This window comes from Macrobrachium nipponense, chromosome 40, assembly GCF_015104395.2.
Source record: "Macrobrachium nipponense isolate FS-2020 chromosome 40, ASM1510439v2, whole genome shotgun sequence".
Taxonomy (NCBI): Eukaryota; Metazoa; Arthropoda; class Malacostraca; order Decapoda; family Palaemonidae; genus Macrobrachium; species Macrobrachium nipponense.
Window position 1 is genome coordinate 49,898,190 of NC_061101.1, and position 26,601 is coordinate 49,924,790.

The 26,601-nt window shown below is 39.4% G+C and overlaps 1 protein-coding gene across 2 annotated transcripts; it reads right to left on the minus strand.

The window, feature by feature from the left end:
- Window positions 1-658: 658 nt before the first annotated feature.
- LOC135212148 (elongin-B-like) lies at window positions 659-24,824 on the minus strand. Of its 2 annotated transcripts, none has more exons than XM_064245560.1 (4): window positions 24,674-24,824; window positions 19,795-19,888; window positions 8,808-8,955; window positions 659-3,663 (listed from the first exon to the last, which is right to left on the minus strand). In XM_064245560.1, the coding sequence occupies exons 1-4, from the start codon at window positions 24,752-24,754 to the stop codon at window positions 3,555-3,557; spliced, it is 432 nt and encodes a 143-aa protein (XP_064101630.1). In that variant the 5' UTR covers window positions 24,755-24,824; the 3' UTR covers window positions 659-3,554. The 2 variants fall into 2 exon arrangements, with proteins under 2 accessions (XP_064101630.1, XP_064101631.1); XM_064245561.1 differs by lacking the exon at window positions 24,674-24,824 and adding an exon at window positions 24,550-24,663.
- Window positions 24,825-26,601: the final 1,777 nt, after the last annotated feature.

The window sequence follows — 26,601 nt, forward strand, 5'->3', positions numbered from 1 at the left end:
GTTGCATTATTAAGAGAGCCTTCATTTTTCTCATTTCCAAATAGAGTATCAGAATGGCTGTCTTCACTGAATTCTGTGGTTTGGTTTTGGTTCCTCATAAATTTTTTTAAAATTCTTATTTGAGTAGAAGAATCCAAAGGGAGAATCAATGGTGCACAAGAGGTCAAAGGATGAGGGTTCACATCAACAAATAAATTTAAGAATTAATTCAGGATGGGTTCTCTTTCGCACAGGGAGGTGCAATACTGTAACCTTTAAAATGGCAATTGCTCTGTGGGAGACACGAATGCACCTTACCTTTACTGCTTAAGGATAATCAGTCCATCTAGATTGGACACAGCACCAAAAGCAAGGACCGGCAAAGTTTCCTCTTGTTTGGCCAGGTAAGGTACTCCAATTTTATGGGTGGAGAGACACGCTGTCAACTCCAACCCCTTCAAGTTTCAAACACAGATTTTTTTTTAATCTGTGCAGTGTTTACATAAAAAAGCCTAACTGCAATTAATTGGGTCCACAGCTATGATGCAAGGCTTCTTCAAGGACTTTGATGTTTAATGTCATCAAAGAACTGGGACATCATTACTAAACTATCATCCCCAACAGTTATGGGTCAAGAAACTGGGAGGAGCCAGCATGAATAGAGGTAAAATAAAAGCAATTTTGACAGGAAAATTTATTGTAAAAAATTTGATGAAAACAAAATCTAAGAAAAGGTCTGGTTAAACATTTGAAGCATTACCATTAACACTACTTGATTTACAATGAAATATTAGCTTTTATGATCTTCAGATATGAGTAGATAGGAAAAAAAATAAGTTTTGAGTGACAAAAAAGAAAAAAAATGCAAATTTCACATATAACAATATCTAAACCAAATACCATGTCACAAACGCTACACCGTACAATAATGTACAAAATTCATACATCGGGGAATGGGATACAATAAAAATAGTAATAAATATTTAATACTATTAACATTCTAAAGGGCCTATCAAACATAGCTTTTAATCTTATAGGCAACTGAGCCTGGAGATTAACTGGTAACCAAAGAACATAGCACATCAAACTATTCCTTGCTTGGAAAGAAAGAGAAAAAACAAATAGTTCTTTTCCCAAACAATTAATATCAGTTTGTGTCAATTACATATTCCAGACTTTTAAATACTGCCGACCAAGAAAATGCCTACCTCCTTACATTTTCACCCTCAAAAAACTAAGGCATTTTATTCAAATGAATGCAACTCCAAGGAGATCCTTCTACCTTCTACAACATAAACTGAAGCTACAACTTCAGATTAAGGCTTTCAATGTCAATAACTTCCAAAAAAAAAGTAATTAGTCATAGGCCCTGAAAAACATTGGAATTCTAGCAAGTTACAAATGAATTTAAAATGGAAACGAAATTATGATTTTTGAAGGGATCTGATGATAAACTACCCCGCCTAAGGATGTGTACCATCAAAATCAACATAGTATATCAATGACTGAATCTTGGGACTTAGGAGGAGGGGAGGGAGGGAGGGGGTGGGTGGGGCAGCCCCAAATCTTTAACAATGATTAACAGCACCTAAGGATATCGGATCTAAGTATAGCTGGCCAGTTATTTACCTAGGTTTGTGAGGGCAAAGTTTCTAATTCTATCTTTAACAAGCAGCAGACCAGTTTTCCTCAATACACAGCTATTAAATATGCATATAAAACTTGCCTATATGAACGACTGACAATTGCCAATCAGTTCTACTTTTTGTTCATAAAGAAACCATTCAATAAACCATCATGCCATCCACCAAAGACAAACTTGTATGGATTTAATCTGAGTAATCACCATTTAACATTATCCTTAATTTGCTATATGCAAGGATGGTAGATAATTGTTAAATTCGATATACAAAATTTTGAGCAATTTCTATAAAATATGGGGTTTAAGCATTTCTTTGCTACATGCTAAAACAAGCCATCATTCATATAGGGCTGAATAACTGCAATGCTTTGATCAAATATATAAAAAATTAACTTAGATTCACAAGGGAAATTCTTCCTTAACAATGCAATTCATTACTAACCCATATGTTAATGTACAGTTTTCCCATTAATAGTGAGACGGGCACAATTCCTTGCATCTGCCTTCAATTTATACCTTAGTACGTACTTTGACTTTTATTACCTACTAAAAAGAGAATAAGCTCTTAAACCAAAACTAAGGAAACCCAGAATTAAGCAAACTTCAAACCCAACAAATATCTCAATTCATTCAACATCACTAACTTTAGCAGTGCTGTATCTAGTCAAGCTTTTGCTACTTAATCCTTAATGCTATTCATCATTTTCTAACCTGTTTCCTTGGTAAATTTCATATCAATACAAAGACCTAGCAGTCTACAGAGTAATTCTGATCATGCTTCCAAATGGAAAGTATGCAGAAAATCATACTATGAAATATTGAATGGAAATTGCTCAAATCATTCCAGTGATATATTGTAGAAACACAATCTACATACAGTATACCCTTTTCATCTTATGATGAAAAGCCCTTTACTTTTTGTGATTGAAGAATTAAAAAAAAAAGAAAATATTTAAAACCTTATGAGCAAATTCTGGTTCCTTCCAGCAAATAGAAGTGACTAACTTCAAGAAACATACAACAAAATTGCTGAACAGAAATTTCCACCATGGTTAATGAAATATTTATATAACATTTAAGAAAAAAAAAATAAAGGAGAACTATTTCAAACACTGATACCTTTGAGTCAGTCACAAAATAAGTAACTTATATAGCTTTGCTTAAATAGCAGAATAGATTATTTAAAGCTAACATATGCAAGAAAATGCAGCATAAACATCTGCTTTCAAACTATGGCATCAGAACATGAATTATGGTGTATATTATCTACCACTTAAGTGCCAAGAAACACTCATTTAAATGCTTAACGATGTGTTACATGTACATCTTGTGGGGGAAAAATCTTAGCTCTTATAAGCGATGTTTAAACTTATTATGCTGCCACTTAAAAATATTGAAAACACATCCCACACTTTTCAACAATCACACTAAGACCAGCAATGATCCTTGTGTCCCCTTTAAACCTACTCCTGACTAATTTAGTTAACAGATTATTTATAGTATAAGGTAGGTACTTTGCATCCATATCTTTGGATTTCTATAACTGTATCTTAACAGGTACATTACTTGGGAGCTCTGTACAAATTTTAACCGTGACATTGCCTACTTTCAAGACACATTATGGTTAAAATGACATACAAAATAAAGATGGCATTATGGTTTAACCTTAAAAGGTAACGCTCAATGTCTCATATTCCCAGCTAACTTTATTATAAAAAAAAAAAAAAAAAAAAAAAAAAAAAAAAAAAAAAAAAAAAAAAAAAAAAACAAAAAAAAAAAAAAAAAAAAAAAAAAAAAAAAAAAAAACTTCAATCACATTACCTTACACAAGGGATTCTCAAGATTTAAATTTCACTAATTCTTTTAAGGCTGTTCGTGGGATTGTTTTGAGGTAATCTCATTTGGTGCCCAAAGGCAACGAGATATATACTCTTCAGTTGATTTCGTGTGGCTGTGGTTCCTGTGGTTTCATGACTTCTGGCAACTCCGGTGGAGATGAAAGAGGAGTGATTTCTAGATTTTCGAACTCCCCGTTATCCTGCCTGAATTAAAAGAAATTGGAAAAATTAAGAATCCCTCAGCAATTTTCAGTGAAAACTGTAATCCTCCATCAATCAAGATCCCTACATCCCCAAAGCTGGACTTTTCATGCAAAAATTAGTCCAAGAACTTCACATTGCTATGCCAATTTGTTCTAAACGATTAACTTGACCATCAACTACACCCATGCAATCTGGAGAACTTTTTTATGAGCCTATGAATGACTAATAATGTCCAGACCTACTCCCAATATTTTATTACCTTTTTTATAAATATAGTTCAAAAAGACCAACCACTGAGTAACATTTTCAAGTATAAAGCCAACACAAAGTCTACTCCTAACAAACTATATTAGATCTTATTAAATATACAGCAAGTTCTTGAAAATTCAGTAACTGTATGTGATGATTCTGATTATAGTACTGTATATAGTTTCCTAAGTATATACTGGATTTACTTGTTGACTAAAAGTTAAGACAGTTGCTATGAGTATAAGTTCGTTACACATAAAAAATATATAAGATTTTAAGTGTTGTTCTGCACTCTCTACATTCAGGAATTGTGTTGTATTGGTTATTCATTAAGTCTTCTTGGGTTAGAGGGTAGACAAGAATGACTTATTCACAAACAGGATAATAATACTTCAATAAAACATTCTTTTTGGAATGAGAAACACCACAACCCTTCAGCTGGTTTACTCTATTTTAATTCCTTAATGGTCAAATTTGTTACTACCATTTGCTAAAGAATAGAACAAACACTGACAGGAAATTATATATTTGATCTAGTCACAGTTATTGTTGCTAGGCTTTTTTATTACCATTAGTCATTTCATTTAATGCTGAAAAGCACAAGAACCCAAAACATTTTAGCATTACTGCATAAATGGTTCATACAATACATAGAAAAAAAATTTGCTGAGCAAGGGGATTTTTAAGACAGTTTTGAAGGGCTTCTACACTCTTCTGGTCACTAAAAACTACACATTTCTAAGGTTTAATGTTTTTATTTCTCAATTCTGCTATGAAAACAGATGCATTATTGGGTACGATATACTGACCTGGCTTGTTTCATTAGACAACATGAAAGCAAACCCTACATCAAAGGAAGATTTAGATTTGTCAGCACAGAGCGCATAATGTGGGCCTTTTTGTCATTAAGTTCTTTTGTACGTTTAATTGAATCACAATTACATATTGTAAAAGCAATTTCTATTTTTCTTTAAGAAAGAACCTACACTTTGTAATTGGGGTTAGGCAGTCACCAGTTAATGGCAAGGGTTCCGTTCTCTGCCGAGCGCCGCTAACTGAAAATCAGCAATAACAGCGCTAATAACCTGCTTAACAGCACTGTTAACTGGGGATTGGCAACGGCACTGAAAATCCAGTTAACAGCATTGCCGGACGTGCCCCAAAAAACCGGATCGCCGTTAACCGAGGCCACCAATAAGCAGGGACTGCCTACACTCACATTCGACATGCTTCAGTTGTTGTGATTAAAATGCAGAATCCTATTGTTCCGGACTATGACCTGCCATGAATCAGTTTGAATCAGCCTCTGCAGCCTGGATATGAGCAATCACAAGAGTCTAGTTAAATTTTAATACTTCAATTTTAACCTATTCACCATTTGGGTACGAAAATACTGACCTGGCTTGTTCATTTAGGACAACATGAAAGCAAACCCATAACTATCAAGGGAAGGAAATTTAGAATTTTGTTCAGTCACAGAGCGCATAATATGGGCCTTTTTGTCATTAAGTTTCTTTTGTACGTTTAATTGAATCACAATTACAATATTGTAAAAGCCAATTTCTATTTTTCTTTCGGTAAGAAAGGAACCTACACCTTTTGTAATTGGGGTTAGGCAGTATGTGACAGTTTTACAATGGCCGAAAGGGTTCCGTTCTCAATGCCGAGCTCCGCTAACTGAAAATCAGACAATAACAGCAGCTAAGTAATCTGCTTGAACAGCACTGGTTAACTGGGGGGATTGGCAACGGCCCATGAAACAAAAATCCAGTTAACAAAGCATTGCCGTGGAATCGGGCCGCACAAAAAACCGGATCGCCGTTTAAACCGAGGACCACCAATAAGCAGGGTAAACTGCCTACACTCACGTTCGAGCGATCGCTTCAGTTGTTTTGATTTAAAATGCAAAAAATCCTATTGTTTTCCGGACTATGACCGGCCATGAATCAGTTTGAATCAGCCTCTGCCAGCCTGGATATGAGCTATCACAAGAGTCAAGTTAAATTTTAATACTCAATTTTAACCTATTCACCATTTGGGTACGAAATACTGACCTGGCTTGTTTCATTAGACAACATGAAAGCAAACCCTACATCAAAGGAAGATTTAGATTTGTCAGCACAGAGCGCATAATGTGGGCCTTTTTGTCATTAAGTTCTTTTGTACGTTTATTGAATCACAATTAACATTGTAAAAGCAATTTCTATTTTTCTGTAAGAAAGAAACCTACACTTTGGTAATGGGGTTAGGCAGTGACTGTTAATGGCAAGGGTTCCGTTCTCTGCCGAGCTCCGCTAACTGAAAATCACAATAACAGCGCTAATAATCGCTTAAAAGCACTGTTAACTGGGGATGCAACGGCACTGAAAATCCAGTTAACAGCATTGCCGGGACGTGCCGCAAAAAACCGGATCGCCGTTAACGAGGCCACCAATAAGCAGGGACTGCCTTACACTCACGTTCGACATGCTTCAGTTGTTTTGATTAAAATGCAAAAAATCCTATTGTTCCACCCGGACTAATGACCGGCCACATGAATCAGTTTGGAATCAGCCTCTGCAGCCTGGATATGAGCAATCACAAGAGTCTAGTTAAATTTTAATACTTCAATTTTAACCTATTCACCATTTTTCTTCACGGAAATACTCAAGGTTCTGTTCACTGCTAAGTTTATGGTATGCTGTGTATACATTCAATTCATGTCTAGGTTATTGTGCATTATGATTAGTTACTAATCTTAGATTTCAATATTTCTTAACTGGTGGTGTTATCATTTCTTAAAAACTATCCATTTTCAGTGGTTATATTCTTGTTTCTGTTTTGAGACTTTGGAACCATGCCCAATTATGGTTTCCAAAATGGAATCTTTTTGGATGTACATCTGGCACAGTAAGTGAACAGGTTTTTTTTTTTTTTTTTTTTTTTTTTTGTACCACTGTTGTTCTTCCATCTTCTGGTCAAACGGACATTTTCACATCAACTAAAGCATTGCTTAGGTCTTATTTTGTATTTTCTTACAATTTTAATATCTAATATTGATAAAATCTTGCAAGTATTCCGATGAGAACATTATGTATGAGAGTTTTCATCCACAGAGTTTTTTAACTTTGTAAACATTCTGAGGACAAAGATCTAAAATTTCCTTTAAAAATCTTGTAATTCCTCTAAATAAACCACTGAATTGACTGCAAGGAGTGTTTGGCTTCAGAGAGATATCATCTTTAGATGGTTTGGAATTGAACAATATTTTACATTGTAAGTCATCACCTACCTTTAGAGATTTCAAAGTTTTCCAGCAATACTTTACTAAGACATCCTTCGAGGTGGAGTATGCCTTTAACACCGTTACATACTACATACAGGTTTGCAGTTTGCTATGTGCCACATTGAAATTGTTCATGAAATACTTTTGGAATACAATCTGATTCTTCTTTACCCACATTCTTAAGAGCTCGTACTGAGAATGAAATGGTATTCATATCCTTTTTGCACTGTTTCTATGCTTCCTGAGCAAGTAAGTTGCTGAAAAGGCTACCAAAATATTCAGAATTTATATTTTTGTTACTATGACCTTATTTCTATCAAAAGGTCCATATTCTTTGATGATAATGTATAATTTACCAAATTTCTAATATTCCATGCCAATCAAGTTTAAATTCCACCCTGATGTTGTTTTTTTTAATAGCATGTATCATATTAAAATTGCTGCTAGTAGTAGTTACCTGTGTAAGAGGTCATCAATAGGTCCTAAGGTAGAGGGAGTTAATTAGCTATTACCCATACACAAGGTAAAGGAAGAAACCAATGACTATGAACACCTTGCAAAAATACCACTGGCCTTTCATGGAGCTCATTCCTAGGGCAATAAACCTTCTACGAGGAGACTCGTAAACATCCACACAACCTATCATGAAGGGATGGTACCTACATGATTAGGGTGGTTCAACTGAAGACAACACCTGCTTGATGGAAATGAGAACATAGCAAGAAAACAATATCCATCATTCTAGTAATCGTTGCAGGTAAGCTGCCCAGAGACCTCCCTCCCTCATTAGCATACTGATTCACATCTCAGGTCTTGATATTACTGGCTGGTTGAAGAGACCACTGCAGCTCTCAATAGTAACTTTGAATATAACTCTATTCCTAGCATGGTACCCCTCCTTGATATTCAAGACAACGAAGAGGAAGCTAGGGTGGTTGGATGGGCAGCTGGATGGGAGAAACTTATAAAATTTGAAACAGGTCTAAGTGCTAAAGAGAGAGGGGGCACAGGGATATTTAGATTCGCATAGATAAAGCAATCCCCCCGGTCTGATATTTCTCTTGTCCACCACAGTTTCATCAATGAAATATTCCGTGATGAAACCTTGTAACTTAAGGCATTCAGGCATTCTCCCCCTGGGTGGGCACACTTGCATGGCATCTGCTTTTCTCTGAGATTATCATTGTACAAAATCTTTAACCTTAGGCTCTGGCTGAATTCCTGAACTACTCTTACTCTTTGGTTTACCTGACAAAGCTTCTTCATTCCATTACATTCTCAAAACTAAGTTTGTGCTTATATGCCTAGTATTGTACGATATATCCTCCGAAAAGGATACCTCTATCTTTCCCAGATATGCAATAAGATTACTGTCACCCATATGTTTTACTGTAATTAGCCAAAGTATGATGGTGACTTAGTAAAACTGCAGAACCACCAAAACTGAGATAACAAACCTTATGAGATTTTAACAGGCTTTCTCAAGGTAAATCTGGTTTGGATTCTGAAACAGAGGTCTACATTACCAAGACTTAAAAGTACAGCTAATAAAAGTCATGGCACTATGTTCTCTCCAATTCCTCCTGCAATACCAGTATTCTTCAATCAACTAGTGAACTTTCAGTCTTACCTGAAAACTAAAGCAACAGTTGCTGGGCTCTGTGCTCGTGCCGTTTGTGCTGTCAAGTTGTAGTCACTCAGTTGCTTCTCATCATCAAAAACTTCACTGCCACGTTCATTCATTAGCTGCTGATTCTCTGGTTCAACTTTCATTATACCTAAAACAATCAGTGACTAAGTAAACAAGCAGGCAAAATGATTAATACTGAAATCATCAATTTCTCGCCAAATAAAAACCCAGTAGAAAATGGTGATAAACTGTATTGTCTTCATGAAATAACTGCACAGATTACTGTTTATAAAATATACAAACATCAGCAGAATTTATTCATAATATTCTGGAGAAATACAGACCCTGGTTCTTCAGAGATTTTCCCATGATATAACTGTATCAGTGAGTTGATAAAATTCATAAACTGTAATAATCAGAGGACTTTGAAAAAGTGAAGATCCTGCTTCTTTAAGACTTATCCCTCAAGTATGGGATATTCCAAAATTCCTCCAACTCCCTATTCAAAAGAACACTTTTAATCTAATTTTTCTCTTCTTCAAGTTACGGAGTTCTTATTCTGCTTTTTTTTTTTCATCGATTAAGGTCACTCAGGTGATGTGGTTGCCTTCAAGCCATTCTAAACACCTAAAGATGAGCCAATTCTGAAGTTACGAGTGAGAATACAGTAATGCAATATGCAAGCATGAACGAAGATTGAGAAAATATAACAGACAAAATGTAAAATAACATGGTTTGATGTTGTGCCTGGGAAATGTATGACATGAGAAACAAGATAAATATCTCTGATTGATTTACGACTGTTTAGTCTACAGACCTGACACTAGATCTGTTAAATTATTCAGTACCATAGGATAAATACCATGAATGTAGAGTTTTATATCAAATTCTTTATTTGTGCCTCTTCAGAGGTTTGACGAGTACAAAATTTTAGTAGGTACTACTTATAATCAACAGATGCACTGGAAGCTAAAATCTTTTCCCTTCAATTAACTGAATGGTATAAGCTTTGAACAATTCGCACTAGTTTTGGATCACATTACACATCTTGTCTCTTCCCTAGTTACTAATACCCAGATTTAGTGATCTTTGGTAAGCATTTCCACCTTAGCCTACTATCCAAAAATAATACCTCTACCATTGTTCTGAACAATAAAATATTTCTTGCTACAGACACATTCTACAGGCTGCTCTATGAGCAAGACCCTGTGCTGGCATTAGGCCAGCTTAATCTCCAACTACAATACAGACACGTTCCTTTACACTCCTTCTAAGAGCAACATTTCTAAATGATCATTCCTAGTGACAAATGACAAACAACGGTCCTGTGGTTCCCTTAAGCCTCATTCCAAAATGTCCCCTCAAAACAGCATAGGGATTCAGCTGGCCAACCTACCCTCCCCACCGCTATTATTAGATATTCTGAGGGTGATGTGCCCCCGTTCCCACTGCCCTGGCAATGCCACTATCTACAACTGGTTTATCTGTTAGCATGCTCCCACAACAATAACCTAATACTGGCTGATTTGGAATACCCAACTTCTCTTCTTATGATTAACCTGGCAGTGGGCATCTTTTGACAACAAATGAATGTCCTAGTTGCAGTCTCCCCTTCTCTACCACTCGGCTGACCTAATGGCACCCTACCTTCTTGCACTTACCAACTGATCTGCTGCTAGCACCTGGCCTTGCTACTACCAAGTGGTTGGCTGGTGTTCCTTTGTTTTTACTACTGTACTGGCTGAACTGCTACTGCCTATCCTTTTCCCATTACCAGCTAATCTGCTGACACCCCATTTTTTTTTCTACAAGCATCTGATCTGCTAGTACCTACCCATTTTCCTGCTGTCCAGTGATCTGCTGGTTGTCCTGCATTTCTCACACAACTAGACTCAAACCTTTTTTTTTATACTACAGTGGTCCCCCATATTCGCGGGGGATGCTTACCAGACACCCCCCTCCCCCCCGTGAATAGTTAGAACCCACGAATGTTTAGAACCCCTATAAAAACACTAAAAACAGCCTATTTTGTTAGTTAAAACTCAAGAAAAACCCACTAAAAATTTTCAGTTTGTTTTTTAATAGCTTTATCACAAAAAGTGCATTTTATAATGATGAAATTGATAAAAAAAAAAAAAAAAAAAATATTGTTATGATACAATAAAGTTTTATACATACTTACCTGGCAGATATATACATAGCTATTGACTCCGTCGCGCCGACAGAATTTCGAATTTCGCGCACACGCTACAGGTAGGTCAGGTGATCCACCGCGCCGCCGCTGGGTGGCGGGAATAGGAACCCATTCCCGTTTTCCATCAGATTTTTTCTACACCATCTGTCTCCTGAGGGGAGGCTGGGTGGGTAGTTTTAATTGTATATATCTGCCAGGTAGTAGTATAAAACTTTATTGTATCATAACAATATCATTTTTATACATTCAACTTACCTGTCAGATATATACATAGCTGATTCACACCATTGGAGGAGGGTAAAGACAGCTAATACTGATTTAAACAGGAAAACACACATCGTTGTAGGTATTAATAACATAAAAACCATTGGTTCCTACCTGTTTAGACTGAAGACTTCATGGTTAATGCCCAGGAGTCTGCTTAGTCTCAAGAGCCTCAGCGAGATATTGATCTATTGCTAAGAGTTCTTGTAGGTCTGCCAAAGGGGTCTTATCCACTTATTTGGCCGATCCTATAAGGGCTATGGTCAAAAGGGTTTCAATCCACTTATATGACAAGAACCGTTTTTTCTAAGGAGGCACAATTCCGGATCCTGAGCACCTTAACCTAACCAAATGTTGTATCTAAGATTGCAAGAAGTCATCCCCGGACTCCTTGCAAACAACCAACCAAAAAACTCATCACAATATTTTACACCAAATTCTTTATGAAAAATAAATAAAAATAAAAATAAACAAATATAATTTCAATTTGTACTACCTCGCTTGTAAGACCTATGCACATTCTCATACTGTCAAAAGCACCAAAAGCCGCCTGTGCTAGCCCAAGCACTCTTGTCAGCAGAAAATCCTGATACTGTCTTAAAAGGAGAGGTCCCTGTACGAATTTAGACAATGTCTTTAATCCTACTCCGTTTAAAAGGCACATTCCTAGTTCCTCACTAGCAAGGGCTATGGCCGCCTGTGCGACACCAAGCACTTTTACAATAGTAACACAAAAACTGCCTCAAATAGTGGAGATCTCCGTAATCAAAGACACCGTTTTTATCCAAGCCTATCCTGTAAGATAAACTCAAAGTTCCTTACCTAAACAAGGCCATGGCCGCCTGTGCAACAACTAGCCGTCAGGTAAGAAGTTAGAGCCCATCCCACCAGTATGGTATGGAAGTATTAGACTTTTCATAAAAGTTTAAGGATCGATATGTGTCCTCAGTCCCAGCACTGTATCCGCAGACACAAAAGGACCTAGAGAGAAGCACTTGTCGTAGGTAATTTTAACATCTCTAAGATAGTGGGATGCAAATACCGAGTTGCATCTCCAATAGGTCGCATTAATAATGTCCTTCATGGACATATTCTTTTGAATGATAATGATGTTGCCACTGCTCTTACCTCATGAGCTTTAACTCGTAATAATTTAAAGGAATCCTCTGCACAATCGCTATGAGCTTCCATAATCACACTTCTAATACAATACGCTAGCGCATTCTTGGACATTGGTCTTTCCGTGTCCCGAACTGCGCACCATAGACTTTGTTTACATGCCTTCAACTCTTCTTCTTTTAAAGATAGAACCTAAGAGCTCTAACCGGGCATAAAGTTCTTTCAATTTCGTCTCCCATTAAGTTTGAAAGACTTTTCACCTCAAAACTCCTTGGCCATGGTTTCGAAGGGTTCTCATTTTTTGCCAAAAACAGAGTTTGAAAAGAACAGAGGCTGCGTCTTTCTTAAAACCCACCCGAGAATCTAGGGCATGGATTTCACTTATTCTCTTAGCCGTCGCTAAGGCTATGAGAAAAAAACACACTTTCTTGTCCAATCCCTGAACGAGGCACGGTCGGGAGGTTCAAATTTTTCTGATGTAAGGAATTTGAGCACAACATCCAGATTCCAACTTGGCGGAGTAGAGGATATAGATTTTGACGTCTCGAACGATCTTATGAGATCGTGCAAATCTCTATCCTCTGCCAAGTTTAAGCCTCATATTTCTAAATACCGCTGAGAGCATACTTCGGTATCCCTTTATTGTAGCTACGGACAGATTGGATTCCTCTCTCAGGAATAACAGAAAATCTGCTATATTGGTCACCAGAGGTATCGTGAGGAGGACAGCTTATTCTTCCTACACGCCATCTTCTAAATACACACAAACATCCCACGTTCGATTGATAGACCCGGATAGTTGACGATCTCCGGGCTCTAGCAATTGCTTTCGAAGCCTTGCTTGAAAAGCCTCTCGCTCTGACCAAACTTTCGATAGTCGAAAGGCAGTCATAGCGAGAGCGGGGAGGTTTTGATGGAACCTCTTGAAGTGGGGTGTCTGAGAAGATCTATCCTGTTTGGAAGAGATCTTGGATAGTCTACTGTCCATTCCTGTACCTCTGTGAACCAATCTTGGGATGGCCAAAACGGGGCGATGAGAGTTAATCTCGTCCCTGTTGATGCTACGAACTTCTTCATCACTACTCCCTAGCAACTTGAATGGAGGAAAGCGTAAGCGTCGAGTCCCGACCACTCCAGTAGCATGCATCCACCGCTATCGCTCTCGGGTCTTCTACTAAGGAGCAGAAGTTCTCTATCCTCTTTGACAGGAACGTCGCAAACAAATCTATCTGCGGCCTCCCCCACACAGGTTCCACAGACTTTGGCAGACTTGCTCGTGCAGAGTCCACTCCGTGGGGAGAACTTGTTTCGTCCTGCTGAGCCTGTCTGCTCTGATATTTCTTTCCCCTTTCACAAATCTGGTCAGGAGGGTAATATTCCTCTCCTCCGTCCATGACAACAGATCCTTCGTTATCTCGAATAGGGAAAACGAGTGCGTCCCCCCTGTTTTTTTATATAAGCCAACGCCGTGGTGTTGTCCTGCGTTGACTTGAATCACTTGATTTCTTACTTCTGACTCGAAGAATTTTAATGCCAGAAACACTGCATATAGTTTTCTTTGGCATTTATATGCCAATCTCTTTGTTATCTTGCTTCCATTTGCCAGAGACTTCTCTTGCCCCTAGAGTCGCTCCCACCCCATCCCGTTTCTGAAGCGTCTGAGAACAAGATTTGGTTTGGGTTCCGAACCTCTAGGGACACTCCCTTGTTCTCTTTGAGTGGGAGCAGCCACCACTTTAGGTGTTTCTTCACCTCTAATGTTACCACGAAAAGTGTCCGACAGATGGCCCTTCTTCCAAGTCCAAGATCTCTTTAGGAGAATTGTAGAGGCCTTAGATGAAGTCTTCCTAGGGATACAAATTGTTCCAGGGAAGAAAGAGTCCCATAGAAGGCTCAGCCACTCCCTGGCTGAACTCCTGTCTTTCTTTAGGAAGGATGTAACTTTCTGAATCCCCCGAAGAATCCTTTCTTGGGACGGAAAAACCCGAAAAATCCCGAGAATTCATCTGAATCCCCAAATAGACTATGTCCTGACTGGGGGTCATCTGCGATTTCTCGAGATTCACGAGAAGTCCTAATTCCTTTGTCAATTCTAATGTTTTCTTCAGATCCTCCAAACATTGTTCCTGGGATTTTGCTCTTATCAGCCAATCGTCTAGGTACAGAGAGACGCTTATGCCTTCCAGGTGTAGCCATCTGGCTACGTTCCGCATCAGGTACGTAAATACCTGTGGAGCCGTGGAGAGGCCGAAGCACAAGGCCCTGAACTGGTAAACTTTCCCTTGAATCACAAACCTGAGATACTTCTTTGATGACGGGTGAATAGGAACGTGGAAATATGCATCCTGCAGGTCTAGAGAGACCATCCAGTCTCTCCTCTTCGCAGGGCTGAAAGTACGGAGGCAGAAGTCTCCATCGAGAACTTTTTCTTTTCCACATATTTTGTTCAGAATGCTCACGTCCAAGACTGGCCTCCATCCCCCCCCGGATGCCTTTGGAACTAAAAACAGAAAAAGGTGGCGGTTGTAAAAACCCCGGAGAGGACGGATCCTGAACCTCTTCCATTGCTCTTTGTCCTTCATTCCTATCACCATCTGAAGAAGTGTCTCCCTCAGAACAGGGTCCTTGTACTTCGCCGACAGTTCCTTTGGGGAATTCGACAAAGGCGGTCTGTCCTGAAAAGGTATAATGTAACCTTTCCCCAAGACTGCTAGTGTCCAAGGGTCGGCTTTCCTTATCTTCCATTCCCCTACGAAGTTTAGGAGCCTGGCCCCTACAGATGTTTGGAGGTACCTCGCTGCTACTTTGATTTCTTGAAAGATCTAAAGGAGGACCTTCCTCGCTTTTCTGTTCTGCTGTCTTCCTTTTCGTTGGAGGACGAGAGGTGGAACCTCTCCGAAAGGGCACTACCGGAGTACGAGTAGTCTTCTTCGCTACTGGTACTGTTGGTCTTGATTTCTTGGAGGATTGTACTAATAAGTCTTGGGTTGCCTTTTCAGCAAAAGACTTTGAAATCTCCTTCACCAAGTGCGAAGGGAAAAGGTGATCCGAGAGAGGAGCGTATAACAGGGCTGACCTTTGTGAAGGAGAAACCGCTTTGGTTAGAAATGAACCAAATAATGATCTCTTCTTCACTACTCCTGCTCCAAATAGAGATGACAATTCTCCCGATCCATCCTGAACCGCCTTATCCCCATACAGGATATAAAATGCAATGTAAAACTTCAGGTTCTAAAACATCTGGTTCATTTGCCTTCTTGGCCAGCACTCCAAGGGACCAATCCAAGAAGTTAAAAACTTCTAGTACATGGAAAAGTCCCTTGAGGTGTTGATCCAATTCTGACATGCTCCAATATGCTTTAGCTGTATTCAAAGCATGTCTTCTCGATGCTTCAACCAAGCTTGAAAAATCCGCCTCCGCGGAAGATGGAAGCATAAGCCTCATCGCTTCCTCTGTCCTGTACCATATTCCCCTCCTACCTCCGAGCTTACATGGAGGAGTGCAAAAAACTGTCTTCTGAGCTTCCTTCTTCACCTTCATCCAATTATTTAAAGATTGAATAGCCTTCTTCATTGATATGGCTGGTTTCATTTTTAAAATACAAAGACGTTTAGGAACCTTCGTACTGGAGAACAGAGATCTCGGGGAAGGAGGAAGCTGCCAGGGCCTTAGAGAGTCCTCCAAATTCCTTGTAGGAGGAAGGAGGAAAGGAGGCTAACACTTTGTAGTTAGATACCCCCTCATTGTTCGGGGTTTCTTCCTCCGACACCTCATCCAACTCCATCCTAGAAGGAGAGCGAGCTCTTTTATTAGATTCTTTGTCCGTAGACATATTCCCTATAGGAGAAATACTCCTAGAAGGAGAGAGACTGACAGATCTAGAAGTTCTCCCTTTCTTATCCACCAAAACATCCTGAGACATGGAGGTTGAAACCGTAACCTTCGATGTACCAGGTTGCTTCCTTGCATTAGGGTTTCTACTTGTAGGAGACTCGCTATCCGAAGACATTACATGAAAAGATCTTCTATTACCCCTTATAACTTCTCGCTCTTGCCGCTCTTCATGATCAGCTGGCGCCTTGCGCCTGACTGGGCCGCTTGCGCGCTTGGTTGAATCTTCTCGCGCGGCTGGCGCCTCACGCTCGGCTAGCGCTTCGCGCCTCGCTGGCTCCTCTTGCGCGGCTGGCGCCTCGCGCTTCACGCCTGGTTGGCGCTTCGCGGCCGTCTATCGCGTCGCGTCTGGCTGGCGCTTCGCGCCTGTATGTCTCTTCGCGGCCGCCTGGCGCCTCGCGCCTGGCTAGCGCTTCTCGCCTGGTAGGCGCTTCTCGGCAGTCTGGCGCTCTGGCGCCGCGCCTTGGCTGGCTCTTCGCGCCTGGCTGGCGCCTTCGCGCCTGGATGGCGCTCGCGCCTGATTGGCGCCGTCCCCTGATTGTCTCTTCCTGCTTGTAGGAATTCTCACGCGCGGCTGGCTCCTCACGCCTGGCCAGCTTCTCGCGCCTAGTCGTCCCTCCATGCGATATCGGATAGGGCCTGGTTGCCGCGTCGCGCCTGATTGGAGCCTCGCGCTTACGTGTTAGTTCTTTGCGGACTGACTGGCGCTCCGCGCCTGACTGGCGCTTCGCGCGGCTGGCGCTTCACGCCTGGCTGGCGCCTCGCGCCCCGAACTCGCGGGTCTGTGAAAAATAGACCCTTCATCCGAAGAAGAATCTTCTTTTCTGGGAGGTTGATAGTAAGGGTTTTTTGACTTCTTCACAGGAAGATTAACATCCTTTCTTCTTGGAGGATCTCTCGAAAGAACCCCGACTAGAGAAGCAATAGACTCTTGCATATCTTTTAATATCTTCGTCGTTTCTTCTCTCTGGTCTAAACGAGAGGAAGGAGAGCCTTCTTTCTCCATTCCCCACAACTTATCGGGAGAAGCCAAAACCTTTGCTTTCTTATTCTCTGTCGGGGAGTCCTCCGAAAAACGTTCCGGACTCGAGTTTATGCCCGATTCTTCCCAGGATCCTCTCAAGGGGACGAGAACGATCCCGCTGATCTCCATCCTCTTTTAGGTGAGGAATTCTCCGATGACGAAAAACATTCACGTAGAACGCTTTTTCTAATGCGTTCTCTGGCAGTCTGTGACGTTACAGATTCTGCCGAAGAGACGTCTGACTGGTGGGGATCCTCCATAACCTCCGTAAGGCTTTCGACATTCCTTCTCCTCTGGGCTTGGGAGCTTGAAAGAGGTCTAGGCCTGGGAGCGTTGTGAAGCCAATCAGACGCCTCCTCCACTTCACTGGGGAAATTCACATCACTTTCCACAGCACTACTTTGCTTACCTTCTATGGCAGCCATTTTGCGCTCCATTTTCATAAGCGCAGCTTTAAGGCTTGCTATCTCCGAAGCAGAGTCCGTAGGATCTGCATTCGGAGAAGGACCTGAAATATTACAAGGAGCGTTCATAATGTTAGAGGAGGGTACAATATTACTCACCAAACCACTTGAAGATTGAGAGCTAGGCTTGGTTTTGGAAGATGACTTCCTTAACCGGTCTTTCTCTAATTTCCTAATAAGAAGTTAGAGACTTCCACCCTTCAGCACTCAAACTCTCACATTCATGACAAGTTGTTATCCATGCGAGGCATTCATACTTCCTGCATCTTTTACATACAGTGTGAGGATCAACCGACGCTTTCGGCATTCTCACCTTGCACCCTTCATTCACACACATTCTCACCACACTTCCAGAATCAGACATCATGATGAAAATTCCAAAATCCAAATAACGATCCACAAAAGCGTATGCCAGTACAACGATCCAAATACGTCACCAAAGGGTCCAAAACGATGATCAATTGTATCCAAAAACGAAATCCAGCCGGAGATACCAACAACGATGTTGCCAGTATGGCCGACAGAAAAAATCTGATGGAAAACGGGAATGGGAATTCCTATTCCCGCCACCCAGCGGCGGCGCGGTGGATCACCTGACCTACCTGTAGCGTGTGCGCGAAATTCGAAATTCTGTCGGCGCGACGGAGTCAATAGCTATGTATATATCTGCCAGGTAAGTTGAATGTATAAAAAAAACAGAATTTGTGGATATTTCTCATAGAAAAATACCGCGAATGTGCGAATTTTCCATGAATAATGTGGGGAAACATTCCAGAGAGAAATCCGCAAATGTGTGAGTCCGCGAACCCGGAGAACGTGAGGTCCACTGTACTACTGTGTGAACAGATTACATGCCCGATCATTTTCCTGATACTGGCTGATTGGCTTGGACCTGATTTTTCCAAAAAATTTAGCGTTATTTAAAAACTAGTTGATTTTCAGAAAGTTTAATGCAAAAACAAACACTTCCTACAGTACTTTTGCTCAACCAGTATATGTTTCAGAAGCACTGAGGTACATTTTATTCACTCTTTTCAGTGAAAGACAAATTATTGCAAAATTCCACATATTGTCCCTTCAAGTTGGAAACTGATAACTGTAGTCTAATTACCTTGCATGGAAATGGAAATGAAGAAAATGTTGGTACTATAATAGCACGACTACAGTAAAATCACTGCTTAAAACTAAAATTGATTAGATCACACGAAGGTTTGTGATAACTTGTCACTTATGATTAAATACTATACCAATTAAATGTACTTGGCCTTGGTAACAAGTTACATCAATGGGAATTATAAATCCGGGTATATTCTAATATGAAACAATTTCACTGAAAAACACAGTTTCCAGTTATTGAAAAATAAGCACTTTTTCTTTTGAACTTTTCAGAAATTTATAATGCAAGTAGACTTATATTTCATAAATGACTACACAAGACTCAATGAAACCTGGAGGGTAAGTTCTAACCACCGAAGTTAATTGTACTGTTAGGAAAACGATTTTGTGCTACTTGTTTCATACAAAATGATAAAAATATTTCAAAATGTAATGATAAAAATATTACTTCAAAATGTAAATTACCTAAACTTACGATCAGACTGAATTTTTTGGTTTCCTAAGGAGGGAATTAGAAGCACTGGTTGAATATGTGAAAACTTTTTATCTCTAAAGACCCAATATACGTCATCATGGGGCCTTTATGAATAAACAAGATTGGGAACATTGAATTTCTTGAAGAGTCCAGACAATAAGGAATTTTCACGATGAAAACAAATAGGTAATACTATTATGTATTGGTAAATCTATCAATAGGACCAAAACAGTGTTAAAAAAAGGTCACAAAAGCATCAGTCATAATTACATTAAAAAACACTGCAACCATTAACCATTGCTGGTGTGTTCAAGATTCAACATTAGTATCGCTATATTACATTTACTGCTAATCTCAGCAAGAATGTTAAATCTGTCCAAGAATAATTTTTATGAACTTTGGTGCAATGGTTGATACATCAAAGAATGATTAAACTCACCTTGAATGATTTTCTTGAGTTCTCTTACAGTTGTCGTCTCTTTGGCATCTGTGAAGATTGTAGTCTTCTTCCGCCTTACCATTAAAAACACATCCTGGAGGGAAAAAAAAAAAGTCATAATTTACTTAAATGTCTAAAATACCAAATATCATCGTAATCAAAATTCAACTATTACAAAATTATATACCGGTACGTATTCATATAAATCTCAAAGTCATTGTGTTTATGTGTACTTTTTACCAATAACCACAAGGGAAAAGGCCTAATAATGCAACCCCCCCCCCCCTTCTGCTTCAGTTACTACCAGTTTACGTGCAAAATGGAAGCTGTATTTATTACCAATCACTCAGGTATGAACTTGAAAAAAGAAACAATAGACAATATATTATTAAATGCAATAAAAATGCAGTTTACATAGTTTTTAATATAACACCAGCATTAAAAGTAAGGTTTTCTTAGGATTTTTTCTGATTGTCCGTCTTATGACATTTTTCGGCTTACAGCGCATCTCAAGAACAGAACCCTTGTCATAAGCTGGGGACTGCCTGTAGACAATAAATATCATAAACTGGGTATATAGACAAAAACATAAAAGGCTTCTATTCCATTTAAAAACTGCCAGAATCCAGGCCACAATACTAGTCTCCATTATTGCCTAGTTTTCCTTCAACTGGAGCAGTTGAGAACGATGAACACAGGTTCCGCTGACAACAAAAACCTAACCTTTCATAGAAAGCAATGTCTTGTCCTAACCAGACCTTACCTTCCTAACCTGAATTAGGGTGCTGTGCCCTGACCTGGCTGGGGGAGCTTTGCCTCTCCAACCCCTCCCCAAGTAAAACAGAACATAGGGAATATGGACTGAGCTTCCACTCGAAGGTAGTGTTATAGCCTACTCCCGTCATTCTCAAATCCGCCCCTTCAACCGTGTAAGCATATCTTATGATTTACACATGTTGTACCTTTCTAATAGCACACTGCCATCTTTATTAGTTTTCTGTCACCCAAATAAACCCAATTTCTCATTAGGTCCCCCTATAATTGTTGGCTATAGAGGGGAGGATTAAATATAAAAATGTACAAAAAATTCTAAGAAAGAGCTCTGCATGGAGATAGTTATTATTTATTAACTAACTTTTTCGTAAATATATAAAAGGGGATCAAAGTATTATATACATGCATTGGTAAATGTTTAGGAGAGGGCTGCACCAGTTTTTTAAGGTTTAACGATGAAAAATGGCAAAGGATGAGGAAACTCTTTAAAAAGAAGAAACTATCACTTACTCTTACACACATAATCTAACCCTAAACCTACTACTACAATTTCGGGTTGGGGGGAGCAGGAGAAAAGTGATTGGAGTGGCACTACCTAACCTAACACAACCGCCTAACCTAACCTTGGTTGCCAAACTCTTACCTAGGCCTGGCGTGGGGAGGTTCACCACCCCCTGCAACCCCCTCTTAAGGGCACAATGTCTCTTGGTACAAATCCACCAGTTTTTGTGTATTTTCAGAGTACACAAGACAAAAATCACCATAACTTAAATAAGTCTCTACAAGATGCTGGAATGTCGTCAATATGGAATATTATCCTGTAAATGCTGCCCAGAAGTGCTGGCTACCAGCTCTATGTCTAAGAAGGAACTGAAATAGCGTTGAATGGATGATGTATTCTTGCGCCGAGAAAATTTTCGAACGCCCACGCCATTGGCCAAAGTTTCTGAGGTGTCAAAAAATGAAACTGTGACTGGCCAAATGTGTAAGATGTCATAGTGTACTCATTTCTCTGCGGATTTTAGTAGTTACATGGCCTCATTAAAAGTAAACATTACCGTAGAGGAAACATCTCTCCCAACTTAGGCAAAATTTGAGGTAAAAACTTATCAAACTCATTTAATTCCACCTCGTTCCATCTCTCACATAATGATTATACTTTTTAAATAGCTTTTCACATGCTCTTTCCAGGTAGGCGATTATTTTTTTTTAATATCCAGGGCGGCATGCTTCTGAAGTTTTACCAATACATTTTTATATTGCATGGTCGACAAATTATATCAATAAACCATATCTTTGTGCAGCCATCTTCTTTCCTTTAAACTTGGCATTTGTTTACCCTGGAATTTAACAATGGTAGCTATATACGTACCAGGTTAACATCCAATACAGCTGAGATAATCTGAGAAAATGACTAAGATAATGAGAAATTCACCATCTTTTGTCTATAACTTTACATTCTTCCAAGAAGGACTGGTACTAAACACAGTGAACAATGGAGCTTCTGCCATGATTAGTACAAGCTCCTTGGGGATGAACATGAAAACATAGTATGTTGGTAAATTTTATAATCTTGGTACATTTCTCAGATTATCTCACCTGTACTGTACTGTAGAAATCCTTTTCTATGTTTTGCCAAAAACTGATATTAGCCTAATAGAGTAAATGACCCAACGCTGACATAGCGGTCAACTATCTCAAAACGAAGTCACTTCCTGAAAAAGTGATTGAATTACATATACCATTATTTTGTAATTTTGGAGAAAACAATTACTTCGAGAGGAACATAGAAGTTTTGGTGTGCTGCCTGAAAGGCCCACAACTCTTGACTGACACTCATGGCAGCAAATTCAAGTATACTTTTTTCAGGAAGGTGGCCGCTTTCCAGGAGATGTCGCCGCCTCGGTCATTTACCCCAAAGGATATCATTGTGCGGCCTTCTTTATATACTATTCACCTCATTGGTTTTCAGCCATCCAAATGAACCCAACTCCTCATTAAGGTCACCCTTCATTGTTGGATATAGACTATAAAATACGAAAATAAATATTTTGCACCAAGAACTAGGTCTTTATAGCTGGCGTTAATATGTAAAGCTGGAGATAGGCTACCTTCTTCTGTTGGAACGCATCCACTTCCCAAAAAAGGGCATTTCTATATAAGCATTCTGCATCGTTCATCCAAATGAATACGAAAACCACCAGGAATTGGGGCGTCAAATTTATTTCGCCATGTTTAGTACGAGCCCCTGGGGGTTATTTACGGTCATCCAAATAAATATTACTTAAAATTCTTGTTCAGGAGGTAAAACTCCATAGAAAAACCGCAACTGCCATAGTCTAGGCCGCCGTGGAATACCTAGTAATATAGATCTAACCCAAAAAAGTACTTCAATTCATTGCCATGAGCATCAGTCAGAGTTGTGGCCCATCTAGGGAGCACACAAGACCTCTATGCTCCTCTAGAATTAAATGTTTTGGTAGATCTACATTGCAGCGGCCTCAACTATGGCAGTTGCGGTTTTTCTATGCCGTTTTACCTCCTGAACAAGAATTTTAAGTAATATTCATTCAGACGACTGTAATTAACCCCCAAGGGCTCGTACTTAACATGGCGAAATACATTTGACGCCCCTATTCCTGGTGGTTTTCGTATTCGCGGGGACGAACGATGCGGTCGTGCGGAATGCTCACATAGAAATATATACCAGTGTTTTCTCATAAATTACGAAATAAAGGCATAATTCAAGCACTTTTTTGGATAGTGGCTGCGTTCTGAGAGGTGGCCACTATGTCATCGTTCGGTCATTTACCCTAGCGGCCATCTCTTTCGGAACGCAAGTCACTTCTCAAAAAAGCGCTTGAATTAGGTAGGTATGCCACATTTCGTAATTGAGGAGAAAACACTTCCAGAGGAACGTAGAGGTCTCGTTGTGCTGCCTGGAAGGGCCACGAAGGTAGATCTAGGGTACTTATCCGCGGCGGTCTAGAATATGGCAGTTGCGATTTTTCTATGCAGTTTTACCTACTGAACAAGAATTTTAAGTAATATTTATTTGGACGACTGTAATTAACCCCCTAGGGGCCAGTACTAAACACGACGAAAGGGCGTCCAATGTATTTCGTCGTATTTAGTGCTGGCCCCTAGGGGGTTAATTACAGTCATCCGAATAAATATTATTTAAAATTCTTGTTCAGTAAGTAAAACTGCATAGAAAAACCGCAACTGCCATAGTCTAGGCCGCCGCGGATAAGTACCCTATATCTACGGCCACGAATCTTAACTGATCCTCAAGGGAGCAAATTCAAGTACTTTTTCGGGAAGGTGACTGGTATGCCATCGCTCAGTCATTTCCTACCTCTGGCTTTCGGCCATCCAAATGAATCCAATTCCTCATTAAGGTCACCATTCTTATTGGACATATAGGAGACTACTAGGTAAATACAAAACTGAATATTTTGCACCAAGAACTAAGTAATTGGTGTTTATGGCGATAATATGTACAGGTGGAGATAGGTAGGCTACCTTACCGATAAAATTTTTTTTATCATTTCCTAAGTCGCCTCCAGTCTCCACTGTAGGTACTACCTAAACATTTAAATTTTGCTAAAAGAAACTGTTTCGTTGAAAAAAAGTCTGTCTAAAATGAAGAAATCGTGCCAAAGGCCGACCAACTTTCCTGACCCCTACGTGGCCCACAAACCCCAATTCCTATCTACCTATCTAGCCTAAGTATGGTGCAGAGACTGTCTGTGACCCTATGTTCCAAGTTACGATCTGGTTAGCCCCTAAAAGCCCGTGGAGGATGAAAAAATGATTCAATTTAGATTTTAAAAATTATAAAATATGGAATTCATGAGGTGCGAAGACAATAAACTAAAGCAAAACCCGACCCGAGAAGGTTAGAAGTTCAAGGCACACTAAGGTGGGCTATTTTACACCGGCATTTCAGCCCCCGTCTCCTCAAGTCTTTGACCTAACATTAAGCAAATCATGGCCTCTTGCAGTCCTCCTGCCTATCCCAAAACCACAAACGTCACCATCCCACGCGACTTCGGCCATAATATCAGTCGGGAAACGGGGAATAACAAACGAAGGGGCTTACCATGACTGTTTGATGTTCAGAGGTAAATACCCAAACAAGAAAACAACAGAGTTTTAACCAAAATGTCGGTTTCTGTTTCATTAGTCGCCTCCCAGTGAATGATTTTATTCTGAAACTCCTCTATTCCGCTTTTGCTTATGGATTTGACGCCGTATTTATAGGTAATGTGGCGATATTTAAGCTACGGTGTTAAAATGCCACGGAATGCGTTGTAGGTGTATGTGATGTATTTAAGCATAAAATCAACTAATGACGCGTATATTAGTGTTTTGATATTTTTAAGACTTTATTCTGATTAAAATAATCGAGAAATCTGGAGAATTTATGAAAATAGGTTATGTATAGAATTTGGATTCGACGAAAACGGGAACTCACTTGGTAAGGTGAATGAGTTCCCGTTGGAAGCGTTCTTTATGCTTATATCATTTTTGTTGTTTCGCTCGCTTTGTTTACCGTTCACCATTTGAGTTTTATTAAGCCTTTGTTACACCAGATCGTCAATGTTGTTCATTTTATTAATGTTTGTAACTTAGTGAACTTGTTTGTAGTTTCGGTAATGCAGATCGTAGTAGTATCTCATGGTTAAGCCTGCAGGGGGTTATGAATAGAATGGTTTTAAAGGTGTTGTGCGACTTGTGCCGCGAACGAACTACACGTGCGGAGTTACGATGACTTGGTAATAATAATTGAATTCATTTACCTCCAGTGCATGAACCCGTACCAATCAAAGAATCATATATTGTTTATTTCATTACTGCAAGGAATATAGTCTATCAATGCTACGAACTCGAATTAATTACGTGTAAAAAATAGACTATAATTGTCTGAAAACTAGCCGCACAGGTCGAGAAAACGTTCAAGCATCGTAACTCCTACCGTGTTTATGATTTGCTGAGCTCTCGAGGAACACATTTCATCTGACGAAGAACATCACATGATACAAACTCGCTTGTGGTTGGATAGGTGACTAACATTAGTCAAAGAGCATTAAAATCATACTTAATTGAAATTGACAGAAAGCGTGCATGAGCACTATGTTAGTAAAGGAACTCATCCCAAATCAGGAGAAAGATCAGAACATGATGCACATATGCATAGGTTTTTGGAACAGCCTAAGGATTGAAATATGACTCATCTCTCACGAATGGTTTGCAAAAAGTCTCATCAGCTTTGAAAAACATACCTGGAATGTCTTTTCATAAAATCTTGAAAGCTTAAGATATTTTTCCTTGGTAGGTATGGAGCAGAACCCATATTTTGTACTAATGATATTTGAAAACCTTCTGAACAATTCTGCGCTACTTTTGATATTACCAAACAAAATGGAAGAAAGAAAATAATAATTGTCTTATTTCTTCAGATTATTCCAAAATGTCACAAAACTGCTTGCGTTCTAGCATCATCAACTTTACTGTATGACATTTAAACAACGCCATCTTCTCAATGTTACTCACTATATAACTTCATACCTATGATGTACTAAAAGATTTAAATATAATTATTTTCACCAGGTAGATAAAAAGACAGTAACCTGACTGCAGATTGTATGAAAAGAGAGGTATGGAACAGTCAGTAGCACCTCTGGTAAACGGTAAATCTGCATAGGCTGAGTCCACAAGTGTACACCAAGCCTTATACACCTTTTTAACACTGCCACCCCTACTGAGAAAAAGCTTTCAATTAACATCTCTGAAAAGCTGTTTCTCAGTTGTTGTTGTTATTATTAGTCATTGGATTTGCGGTTGGTTGGTGGATTTAGATGATGTTCTTATGGCAACAAAAGACTTATACCCACCAACTGAGATGTAAATTTACCATTTCTAAAATGTACTTCCTATTGTTCCATACTTCTCGTATCATACTATCTACATGCATCTATGTCAGTCTGCTGTTTTTTTATCTACGTGCTGACATTATCTATATTGGAA

Coding starts and splice junctions, on each gene's coding strand:
- LOC135212148 (XM_064245560.1), bottom strand. CDS start 24,754: ATGAAACAGAAACCGACATTTTGGTTAAAACTCTGTTGTTTTCTTGTT. Junction 19,889..24,673: donor CTGAACATCAAACAGTCATG/GTAAGCCCCTTC, acceptor TTTTCCCTCCAG/GATGTGTTTTTAATGGTAAG. Junction 8,956..19,794: donor ACTCAAGAAAATCATTCAAG/GTGAGTTTAATC, acceptor TGATTGTTTTAG/GTATAATGAAAGTTGAACCA.